The sequence below is a fragment of the Triticum urartu genome, unplaced genomic scaffold, assembly GCF_003073215.2.
Source record: "Triticum urartu cultivar G1812 unplaced genomic scaffold, Tu2.1 TuUngrouped_contig_5005, whole genome shotgun sequence".
Taxonomy (NCBI): domain Eukaryota; kingdom Viridiplantae; phylum Streptophyta; class Magnoliopsida; order Poales; family Poaceae; genus Triticum; species Triticum urartu.
In genome coordinates, this window is record NW_024115642.1 from 6,658 (window position 1) to 18,892 (window position 12,235).

At 41.8% G+C, this 12,235-nt stretch overlaps 2 protein-coding genes and 1 long non-coding RNA gene across 3 annotated transcripts; 2 read left to right on the plus strand and 1 right to left on the minus strand.

Annotated features, from left to right (window-relative positions):
- Nucleotides 1-2,277: 2,277 nt before the first annotated feature.
- Nucleotides 2,278-4,685, plus strand: LOC125528636 (ethylene-responsive transcription factor 1-like). Its single transcript, XM_048693078.1, has 3 exons — nucleotides 2,278-2,678; nucleotides 3,632-4,368; nucleotides 4,448-4,685. The coding sequence occupies exons 1-2, from the start codon at nucleotides 2,360-2,362 to the stop codon at nucleotides 4,333-4,335; spliced, it is 1,023 nt and encodes a 340-aa protein (XP_048549035.1). The 5' UTR covers nucleotides 2,278-2,359; the 3' UTR covers nucleotides 4,336-4,368; nucleotides 4,448-4,685.
- A 421-nt stretch (nucleotides 4,686-5,106) lies between these two features.
- Nucleotides 5,107-5,618, minus strand: LOC125528634. The gene is made up of 2 exons (XR_007292435.1): nucleotides 5,515-5,618; nucleotides 5,107-5,419 (listed from the first exon to the last, which is right to left on the minus strand). It is a non-coding gene; the product is annotated as an uncharacterized LOC125528634 (long non-coding RNA).
- A 445-nt stretch (nucleotides 5,619-6,063) lies between these two features.
- Nucleotides 6,064-7,514, plus strand: LOC125528635 (ethylene-responsive transcription factor 1-like). Its single transcript, XM_048693077.1, has 3 exons — nucleotides 6,064-6,073; nucleotides 6,461-7,197; nucleotides 7,277-7,514. Exons 1-2 carry the CDS (start codon nucleotides 6,064-6,066, stop codon nucleotides 7,162-7,164), a joined length of 714 nt encoding a protein of 237 aa, XP_048549034.1. The 3' UTR covers nucleotides 7,165-7,197; nucleotides 7,277-7,514.
- Nucleotides 7,515-12,235: the final 4,721 nt, after the last annotated feature.

Consider the following 12,235-nt stretch of genomic DNA (forward strand, 5'->3'; position numbering starts at 1 on the left):
CTTAGGTAGGGCACAAAATTTTATAGCCGCCTATGGTTAATTTTTGAGGGGGTTAAATATTTGCTTTTGTTGGTAAGCTTTCAATATATGTTTAGATAAGTTACTTTTTGCCATTGTTAGCTAGCATACATTGTTGTAGCCACGTAATATGTTGGAAGTTCTTGGATACTATTAAACTTGTCTATGTATGGTTTACACAATTTTATGCTATTTTAGTATAAACAACTCAGATGTAGATTTTCTATGCAAATTCTATGTTTTGGCCGACAGTTGATGCTTCATTCATGCATCGTCCAATCACATCCTCACAAAGAAACAAAACTACTCTAAAATTATTTCTTCTCGATGTCAAGTAAGACACACAAAGTCGTGAATCAACATTTCCATGTTACTTTGCATTTAAAAGAATCTTTATACAGGGTTAGATCATGAACACATTAGAAAAAAGTTGCAATATTCATCTGATTTCATGAACTAACCGTATGGTAATGCTAATGATCGAACATACATAATGAGGGTAGGTAGATATGTGTGATTTATAGATTTACAAAGTCATTTATAAGGAGATATTGGTTGAATATTAAGAAGGTCGATGTTATGTTAGGTTAAAAGAAATACTAAATCTCAATATACATGGTTAGATCAAGAATTTGATGAGAATTTTGCAATGCTAACTTATAATTCATATAACTGCCGCATAATAATGCTAATGATTGCACACAACTTACATGCTAGTAACTCAACGAAGGAACTTTCTTTTTACTTGAGAACAATGGAGTAAGTAGCTATGAGTGATTTACAAGAATATTAGAGTTACACACAATCATTTATGAGAAGATATTCGTTAAACATTTGGTTGGATGAACCCGTCCAATAAACCTAGATGGAGGGAGTATGACAGAGTAATGAAGTTGTACTATAGGTGTGTAGTACAACCTTGAGCTAATAAAATAAGTAACTAGCTATGAGTTATTTGCAAGGATCTTAAAATACATACAATCATTTATGATAAGATATTGCTTAAACGTTTGGTTAGATGAACCTGACCAACAAACTCGGATGGGGGAGTACAATAGTTGTGTACAGTCATAGTACAGGTGTGTAGTATAACCTTAAGCTAATAAATCGCATAACTAATTACGAATGATTTGCAAAGATCTTAGCATTACACACAATCATTTATGATAAGATTTTGGGTTAAACGTTCGGTATTACACACAATCATTTATGAGAAGATATTTGGTTAAACATTCGGTTGGATGGACCCGTTCAATAAACCCGGATGCATGGAGAGTGCACAACATTAATAATATAGTCACACTACAGGTGTGGACTACAATCTTGAGCTAATGAACAAAATAACTAGCTATGAGTTATTTGCAAGGATCTTAAAATTACATACAACCATTTTTGAGAAGATATTGTACAAATGTTTGGTTGGATGAACCCATACGATAGTAATAGTACAATCATACTACAGGTGTGTAGTATAATATTGAGCTAATAAATGGCGTATCTAGATATGAGTGATTTGCAAAGATCTTAGTATTACACAAAATCATTTATTGAGAAGATTTTTGGTTAAATGTTTGGTTGGTTGAACCCGCCCGGACAAAGAGTGTACGATAGTAGTAGTACAATCGTACTACAGGTGTGTAGTACAAAATCTTGAGCTAACAAATGAAATAACTAGCCGTGAGTTATTTGCAGGATCTTAAAATTATATATGATCATTTATGAGAAGATATTGGTTAAATGTTTGGTTAGATGAATCGATCAAATAAACTCGGACACGGGAGTACGATAGTAGTAGTACAGTCAGACTAAAGGTTTGTAGTATAATCTTGACTTAAAAATGGCGTAACTAGCTATGAGTGATTTGCAAAGATCTTAGCATTACACATAATTATTTATGAGAAGATTTTTGGTTAATTGTTTGGTTGGTTGAACCCATCCAATAAACCCGGACGAAGAGTATATGACAGTAGTAGTACAGTCATACTATAGGTTTGTAGTACAACAACTTTACCTAATAAATATTGACTTGGCTCCAAAGAAAGAAAGTCAAAGTACACCCATCTGTTCATTCCCCGGAGGAAATAAAGATTCCCCCAAGTAGAAATGTTCGCTTTAGGAACCTTCGTCGTGCCTTCCGCCTGCCACGCGGCCCCTCACCGACGCGTGGTCCCCATCGCACGCCCCCTTGCACAGTCACGCGGCCACCACCTATATAGGGGACTGGCATTGCCCCCTCCAAACCCACCCTTGACACCCCGCTTTATTAAAACGTCTGCCCATTTACATATTCCGGCGAGGCCCCTTCCCCGGCGACGACTGCGACAAGGTACTAGCAGCCACCATGTGCGGCGGACGGCAACTTGCGGACGCCAAGGTTCCCGCGGTGACGCGGAAGGTGATGGCGGCAACGCTGTGGACCGAGAAGAAGAAGCCCCGACGGAGCGACGGTGTGGGGCGGCACTTCACAGGGCTCGGTGGGCGCAGGCGACTCAGGCTGGACGACGACAAGGAGGACTTTGATGCCGAGTTCAAGGAGTTTGAGGCCAACTCCGGGGACTCCGACTTGGAGCTGGGGCCCGGTGGGGTCGCCGAGAAGGATGACGAGGAGGAGGTCGTCGAGATCAAGCCCTTTGCCACCATCAAGAGGCCCCTCTCCCATGGTATCGACCCCGGGTCACTTGGACTAATTTTTAATCTACGTATCCTTACTTTTAGCGATTGACTGTTCTCTACCCTCGTATGAGTTTATTAGCCTCCTCGTATGTTGGGTAAAAGTTTGACCACATAATTAACTAGTATTATTTTATTAATTAAAATCATGATAAAAAATGACCCAAAATACGAGGGGGAGTAGTTACTAGGACGAAGGTAGTAGAAGTAAGGAGTGTTGTTGGAAGGCTATGTTTCGGCCGCGTTACTCATGTTTTTTTTGAGATTTTGGATTGGATGTGCTATCATGGAGTGATTTCGGTGCAGGGTTAGGCTTTTTTTCATTCCGTGTTGTGTTCGGTTGGTAAGTTGTTTCCGACACCGTTCCTTTCTTTTGGAGAAGCGACTTTTGTTGATAGGTTGACGATCTTGTGATTTATACCCGTAATCTTTGATGGTGATCCATAAGTTCACCATTTAGTCAAAAGGGGTAGAAAATCCGCATAAAGGGTTAAATTTCTCCGTTTTGCTTGGTGGCCTTGGCCTCTTGAACTGTTTCCTTGTTAAATGGTTGTAGGTGCGTGTGAGGATTGTTCTAGACTTGGTTCTTTTATCAGTCTAAAGGATTATTCTACTAATCGTTGAATCCGAATTAAAAATATATCCTTGATTCTGCATCGTCTATAATGCAATTTGTAGATTAATAATTGCAGAATGATGTCAAAGGTGTATAACATGAGTTTTGTTTATCAGTACCCTGGATTTTTATTTAGTTGTGATTTTTATTTTATTTGTGGGTGACTGATGATGCGTTCACCTGAATTGACCCATCATGTTTCAGTGTTCATTACGATCAATATATTTTACATATAAATTTATGTCCATGATGAAATTATTTACTTTTTGTGAGAGAAGTTTGTCTATATTGATCCCTCTTACCATTGACATTGATCTTCCATTGCAGATTACTTAAGCACCATGAGTATGACTTGTTTTGATGGTCCTTCAGAAAGGCCAGCAAAAAGGAAGAGAAAGAACCAATTCAAGGGTATCCGCCAACGCCCCTCGGGTAAGTGGGCTGCTGAAATCAGAGATCCTAGCAAGGGTGTCCGTGTTTGGCTTGGTACTTTCAACAGTGCTGAAGAAGCCGCAAGAGCTTATGATGTTCAAGCACTCAGGATCCATGGCAAGAAGGCCAAGGTTAACTTTCCAGAGGAACCGGCAGTTCAGGAACCTAAAGCACCCAAGCCAAGCGCAACACAGGAACCTACCGTCACACCAGCAGTCAACAACCCTGCCAACACAAATGCTTTCATGTACCCATCTGCTGACTTTGCATCAAACCAACCACTTATTCAGCTTGATAACGTGCCATTTGTTCCTACGATGAACTATGTTGCCCCTGTTGAAGCTCTTGCTATGAACATGTACTTTGGCGAGGGAAGCAACATTTTTGGCTGGTCTGACTTGGGCTGGGAGTATGACATCAAGACTCCATATATATCATCCATGGCTCCCGTTTCCACTATTGCTGAAGGAGCAGAATGTGCGCCTGTTCACAGTAACACCTACAACTCAATGGTGCCTCCTGTTATGGAGAACGATGTCGTCGACAACATGGACCTTTGGAACTTTGATGACATGCCCATCTGTGACGAATTTTTCTGAGGGATTCAAATCCCCTGTGTATCGGGACAAAGGGTAAGCCTTCGCAATTTGGATGTTCAGTCTGAGATTGATAATCTTTTCATTACTCTGAACTTTTTGCTCCATGGTTTAGGATAAGACCATGGGAGATTGGGAAGCACCCTATTGTCACCTTCGGCCAGCATATGCTTATGTCCAAGTTTAGATGCAAAAAAGTCGCATCCTAAGTCTCTTTTGTAATCGACCCTTTCCCTAATTGATTGTCTGTGTGGTAGCCATTTATGATGAACCGTTGTCTTTATCATTTGTCAACTTTGATGTCGTTGCTATCATTTCTAAATGTGAACAGCATGAATTTGTGTCCAATTTGCTTTAATCTATGCGTTTGATCACCTTTTCCCTTTAGTTCTGTCTGTTTAATTGGTGATAGAAGTAACCTATATGTATCTAATTTCTGAGCATAAGCTATCCGTTAAATATGGATTCGCCTGGCTGGTTGCACGGTTTCTGCTGAACAGGTGCGGCAGTTTATCTTATGTAGTCCTAAGAAAAATGGGCTTGAGATGAAGACTATAATTTTATCTTCATCTTTCATTTGTGGGTATCCATCTTCACATGTGTGTGCTACTTTGACGGTAAGAGTACAAAGGATAGGCCGTCTATAAGATGTTTGGTCGTTCGTACTTAAGCTCTCTAGCTATCACGTTCATATGGACCGATTATTTCCACTATAATCGATTGTTTGATTTCTTCTGTAAACAAAAGGCCCCAGATTACTTGCCACGAACAACCTCAAAGAACGTCAGTCTTAATCTATACTCTCCACACATCGACCAAGCCCAGCCTAGGCACGAGACCAGACCTGCTGCTGGCCTTGGAGTACAACTTGCGCTGGAAACAAAAACTAGTAGCTAGTAGAAAGCATTACAAGCCATAATCAGCCGTAGAGATCACAAAACAAAACAAAACACACAGCTAGCATTCGACCGGCCGATCGGTCTACTCCTTAATTGTCAAGGACGAGCATGCGGCAAAGCACCCCATCCACAAGTGTTCAGGCGACGCACGAGTTGAGGCCCAGGCACTCCATCCACAGGCTCCTCTTCTGCAGAAACGCGTCATCCGACCAAAGAGAAAGTCAGCTCCGCTTCGAACCATACTGAGCCAATTCAAGTTTGTGGCCGTGCCGTTGGTACGTACCCGTCTTGGCCGGTACCGGCGGGAGGCGAGCTCCGGCGGAGGCACCTGGTACAGGTCCTCGTCGACCGGCCGCACCACCCTGGACGCGGAGGCGGCTCTGGACGGGGGGCGCGGCAGGCCGCCGCCTTCCCGCGCCCCCACCCGCCCCCCCTCGCTCCTGCCGGGCCCAAAATACGAGGGGGAGTAGTTACTAGGACGAAGGTAGTAGAAGTAAGGAGTGTTGTTGGAAGGCTATGTTTCGGCCGCGTTACTCATGTTTTTTTTGAGATTTTGGATTGGATGTGCTATCATGGAGTGATTTCGGTGCAGGGTTAGGCTTTTTTTCATTCCGTGTTGTGTTCGGTTGGTAAGTTGTTTCCGACACCGTTCCTTTCTTTTGGAGAAGCGACTTTTGTTGATAGGTTGACGATCTTGTGATTTATACCCGTAATCTTTGATGGTGATCCATAAGTTCACCATTTAGTCAAAAGGGGTAGAAAATCCGCATAAAGGGTTAAATTTCTCCGTTTTGCTTGGTGGCCTTGGCCTCTTGAACTGTTTCCTTGTTAAATGGTTGTAGGTGCGTGTGAGGATTGTTCTAGACTTGGTTCTTTTATCAGTCTAAAGGATTATTCTACTAATCGTTGAATCCGAATTAAAAATATATCCTTGATTCTGCATCGTCTATAATGCAATTTGTAGATTAATAATTGCAGAATGATGTCAAAGGTGTATAACATGAGTTTTGTTTATCAGTACCCTGGATTTTTATTTAGTTGTGATTTTTATTTTATTTGTGGGTGACTGATGATGCGTTCACCTGAATTGACCCATCATGTTTCAGTGTTCATTACGATCAATATATTTTACATATAAATTTATGTCCATGATGAAATTATTTACTTTTTGTGAGAGAAGTTTGTCTATATTGATCCCTCTTACCATTGACATTGATCTTCCATTGCAGATTACTTAAGCACCATGAGTATGACTTGTTTTGATGGTCCTTCAGAAAGGCCAGCAAAAAGGAAGAGAAAGAACCAATTCAAGGGTATCCGCCAACGCCCCTCGGGTAAGTGGGCTGCTGAAATCAGAGATCCTAGCAAGGGTGTCCGTGTTTGGCTTGGTACTTTCAACAGTGCTGAAGAAGCCGCAAGAGCTTATGATGTTCAAGCACTCAGGATCCATGGCAAGAAGGCCAAGGTTAACTTTCCAGAGGAACCGGCAGTTCAGGAACCTAAAGCACCCAAGCCAAGCGCAACACAGGAACCTACCGTCACACCAGCAGTCAACAACCCTGCCAACACAAATGCTTTCATGTACCCATCTGCTGACTTTGCATCAAACCAACCACTTATTCAGCTTGATAACGTGCCATTTGTTCCTACGATGAACTATGTTGCCCCTGTTGAAGCTCTTGCTATGAACATGTACTTTGGCGAGGGAAGCAACATTTTTGGCTGGTCTGACTTGGGCTGGGAGTATGACATCAAGACTCCATATATATCATCCATGGCTCCCGTTTCCACTATTGCTGAAGGAGCAGAATGTGCGCCTGTTCACAGTAACACCTACAACTCAATGGTGCCTCCTGTTATGGAGAACGATGTCGTCGACAACATGGACCTTTGGAACTTTGATGACATGCCCATCTGTGACGAATTTTTCTGAGGGATTCAAATCCCCTGTGTATCGGGACAAAGGGTAAGCCTTCGCAATTTGGATGTTCAGTCTGAGATTGATAATCTTTTCATTACTCTGAACTTTTTGCTCCATGGTTTAGGATAAGACCATGGGAGATTGGGAAGCACCCTATTGTCACCTTCGGCCAGCATATGCTTATGTCCAAGTTTAGATGCAAAAAAGTCGCATCCTAAGTCTCTTTTGTAATCGACCCTTTCCCTAATTGATTGTCTGTGTGGTAGCCATTTATGATGAACCGTTGTCTTTATCATTTGTCAACTTTGATGTCGTTGCTATCATTTCTAAATGTGAACAGCATGAATTTGTGTCCAATTTGCTTTAATCTATGCGTTTGATCACCTTTTCCCTTTAGTTCTGTCTGTTTAATTGGTGATAGAAGTAACCTATATGTATCTAATTTCTGAGCATAAGCTATCCGTTAAATATGGATTCGCCTGGCTGGTTGCACGGTTTCTGCTGAACAGGTGCGGCAGTTTATCTTATGTAGTCCTAAGAAAAATGGGCTTGAGATGAAGACTATAATTTTATCTTCATCTTTCATTTGTGGGTATCCATCTTCACATGTGTGTGCTACTTTGACGGTAAGAGTACAAAGGATAGGCCGTCTATAAGATGTTTGGTCGTTCGTACTTAAGCTCTCTAGCTATCACGTTCATATGGACCGATTATTTCCACTATAATCGATTGTTTGATTTCTTCTGTAAACAAAAGGCCCCAGATTACTTGCCACGAACAACCTCAAAGAACGTCAGTCTTAATCTATACTCTCCACACATCGACCAAGCCCAGCCTAGGCACGAGACCAGACCTGCTGCTGGCCTTGGAGTACAACTTGCGCTGGAAACAAAAACTAGTAGCTAGTAGAAAGCATTACAAGCCATAATCAGCCGTAGAGATCACAAAACAAAACAAAACACACAGCTAGCATTCGACCGGCCGATCGGTCTACTCCTTAATTGTCAAGGACGAGCATGCGGCAAAGCACCCCATCCACAAGTGTTCAGGCGACGCACGAGTTGAGGCCCAGGCACTCCATCCACAGGCTCCTCTTCTGCAGAAACGCGGCATCCGACCAAGAGCCACGTCGCTCCTCGTCTTCTTGGGCGCCGGCTTGTGCGGAGGCGGCGAGTACTTGAACCACACGTCGCTGCGGTCCTCCGGCTCCGGGGCGTAGCGCTCGGCCGGCGGCTCGTCGTTGCCGTGGCAGTAGTTCCACTCCCCGAACGCCGGCACCTGCCGCCTCCTCGCCTTCTGCAAAACCGAAACCACCAAATGCTTAGTCAGCTGAGTTAGAAACTTCAAACTACTCCTACTCGGCTACTCCGATGACCGATCGATCCTTGTTGGATGGTTCCTGATTCACACATACGCACTTGACACTTACCTCCATTGGGCTTGCGCGGCACAGTAGGTGGAGAAGAAAAGAAGCAAAGCTGGGGCCGGAGGGGGTGAGGTGAGTAGGAGGAGTATTAGCTAAACAGAATGGAATGGGGCCTCCAATGGCTGGACGCTGGTATTTATAGCGAGAATGGGAATGGGAGGAGTAATGCAATGCAACACTAATAGTAATCAGAAGAACGGCTTGGCGACCGGGGGTAGGGTGCAGAGACACGCAGCAGAGGCCGCATCAGCAATGGAAGGACCTTCGCAGAGGCGCAGTGGCTTGCTGTAGCATGCAGCGGTAGGCTGACAACCGACGCAGCAGCAGTGGCCGCTGGCCGGTGTGGTCGCAAGCTTTTACTGCTGCACATGGGGGCGTCGCTTCCTTGCTGCACGATTGCGCCGGGTTCGGGCTGACTTGCAGCCCCTTTGTCGCGCTCCTCTTATTTCGGCATCATTGCAGGGTGATTATCTTGTGTGGAGTATAAACTAAAATATGCTTTCAACGCTGCGCTAGGCAAATATTTTGGACCCCAAGAATTTTTTTTATATTTACAAATATGCTTGCCATTATCAAAAGCTAAAAATTTGCCGGGTTGCAAAATTTTCAATTATCAAAAACAGAAACAAAATCCCAAAATTATAAGAAACGAAATTACCATTAAATTTCCATTGCACTAAAACGATAAGAAAGATTACCAAACGATACGTACAAAAAAGTAGTTCCTTAGCAGTGTATGTTGAAGTCAAAAATGCCATGGCAAAAATGAAGCTTTATTTCCCATGTCAAATAAAGTTAAATTCTCCATGACGATGAAGGTGAAGATGTCATCGCAAAAGTAAGAAATAAAGTTTGCCATGTACTTTGAAGTAAATTTGTCATGTCAATGAAAGCAAATTTGCCATGGAAAACGAAAAATGAAATTACCATGGCAAAAAATAGATAGGAAAATGTTGCCATGTATGTTGAAGTAAATTTGCCATGGCAATAAAGCTAATTTGGCATGTAGAATGAATGAAAAATTGCCAAGGCAAACAAAACGTAAAAATGCCATGTCAAAACAAAAGTAAGAATTGCCATGGAAAAAATAAAAAAGGAAAATTTTGCCATATATGTTAAAGTAAATTTTTCATGGCAATAAAGATAAATTTTCGATGGTGGTAAATGTAAAATTTCCATCTGAAAAGAAAAAGTAAAGTTTGTGAGGGCAAAAAGAAAATAAAACTTGTCGTGGCAATGAAAGTAAATTAACCATGATACAAAGAAGTAAAATTGCCATGTTCTCTAAAGATAAAAATGGTACGAAGATCAAATTATCATACATTTGTTGTGCGAATATTCCATTATATGCTAAATGTACTAGAACTTGTTAGTGGCTTATTAAAAAACATGAAAAAAAATCCATGATATGGATAAATAAATTTGACATGGTACTTGAATTATGCTTGTCATGGTTCATAAATTAAGTTTTGCCATGATACTTGAATTAAACTTGCCAAAGTACAAAAAATAAGTTTGTCCATGGTGCATGTAGTAAGTTTTCCATGTTAGAGAAAAAAAGAAATAACATACATTTGACTCATGTCAATGAATGCAAGTTTGCCATGGCAAACAAAAGTAAAAATTGCCCTAGCAAAAATAGAAAGGAAATTTTTACAATGTATGCTAAAATAATGTGCGATGGCAATAAAGGTAAATTTGCCATGTCAAGTGAATGAAAAATTGGCATGGCAAACAAAAACTAATAATGCCATGTCAATGAATACAAATTTACCTACCAAAAAAAAATTCTAAAAATTGCCAATGCAAACAATAAAAAGAACTTTTTTGCCATCTATGTTAAAGTAAATTTGCCATGGCAATGCAGGTAAATTTGCCATGGTAGTAAAGGTAAAATTGTCGTGGGAAAAGAAAAGTCAAATTTGCGCCTGCAAATAAATCTGAACTAGGAATTGAAAGTGAGGAAAAGAAGGAGATTGAAAATTTATTCAGGGTTCAAACTATGGGTTGTGGCGCCTGGGTTAGTCGCCATGCACCCGCCTGTCTGGAGGGTCGTCCATCCGGCTATGCGGAGTAAGGTTCAGTTGGTGCAAACGTCACACATATGAACACTTAAAGTCAGGTGCGTATTTATCATCTTGAGAACTGCAGTTGCGCCCTGATTCATCGGTACCCTGCGTTGCCTACCGGCTGATCTGGCGGCTGCGAGCTGTTGTCGTCATGTACCATGGAGTGTGGGAGATGTCTGGATGGCCAGGCAGAACTTATGGATTTGTTGTTGAGAGTTTGTTGATCATCAGATTTGGTAGTTACGAACAATGCCAACAAAATACTCCCTAGCTTGTGTTTATTATGAGAGAGTCATAATAATGATTGGATGATCAACATTACAACTATTACACATGTTGAATTGGTGTTAAAGGAGCAACCTTACACCGAATGACATGTAAAACAATACTTATACCAAACGGATAAGGAAGTACGAAAGGACCGCAAACTGAGATGATCAGACCAATTGGCCAAGCTCAGCAGCATGCAGTTTCAAATAATTCAATTAACTTTCAGGATGTAGTTTGGTCTCTACGCCAATTAGCGCAATAGGTCATCTAGTATATGAAAAGGAGCAATGAGGAGATAAAAGAGATCAAGCTGGAGGCACAAGAAGCAGTCCAGAGCACAAGACGGTGTCTGTTATCAGCACACTCGCTCGTACCGTCACTCATACCAGGCGCACACGGCACCGTGGCGTCCAACACTCTTAACTTTTATTAAAGGCCAACACAAGAATCGGATTAGAGCATCACCGAAACCTCCATCTTCGTCATTAGTAGCATCCAGAAACTCTAGCCGTCACCATTTCCGATCTCCATAGCCACTACCATCACCACCACCGCAACATTCATCCCCAAGCTACCCATACCTTGTAATCATGTATCGTGTCCAGCAACCATTGTAAGACATATTATCAATGAAGCATTCGTCTTGATGTGTTCTTCAATGATTTATTCTTGTGTTCGATCACCATGTGGGAGTAATTCAGTAAGGTCATGGGATATCCTTGCAACCCTATGGATTTGTTGAAGCAATCGATGGAATGATTTCACACTAACGTCTCATATGTGGGAAATAAAATTGCATCGTAGTTGTCTCTTATCTCTCGTGCGTTCTTCGATACCGCGGGTACCCAGGATCATGGAGTTCGAGCCACGAGGAGGGTAAGAGCAGAGAGACCGTGAAGCACTATTCTAAACACCAGTGACAAAAAGGTCTAGTAAGGTAGCGTGAATCCTATCTCCGCGGCTACAAGAGGTGTAGTCATTAAATGCCCAATGCTTTTGTCTAATTCTATCTTAATTATCAAGGCAACCCCACATGACGGATAGGGCCTTCAGTTGGACAACTGACTTTTGATGCATGGGGCTTTCCGGCCAAGATGTAATTTGGACACATCCCCACTTCCATATGTTGCAAGCATATCTTGCTGGGTGTCTTCGAGGGCACAAATTAATATCACAATGATCCCGTTTGCAAGTATATGGTTGTAGATCTAAGTCCTCATACTCGTGTCTATTTCTATTATAAGTGTTCTCTGTTGCAACTTGATTATGTTCCGACCAAAAAAATAGAATTTAATACTCCTACAAAAGCTTGTTAGAA

What these genes read in the sequence shown, in the direction of transcription:
- LOC125528636 (XM_048693078.1), top strand. Translation starts at nt 2,360, where the DNA reads ATGTGCGGCGGACGGCAACTTGCGGACGCCAAGGTTCCCGCGGTGACG. An exon ending in CAAGAGGCCCCTCTCCCATG is followed by an intron (nt 2,679 to 3,631) that starts GTATCGACCCCG and finishes CTTCCATTGCAG; the next exon opens with ATTACTTAAGCACCATGAGT.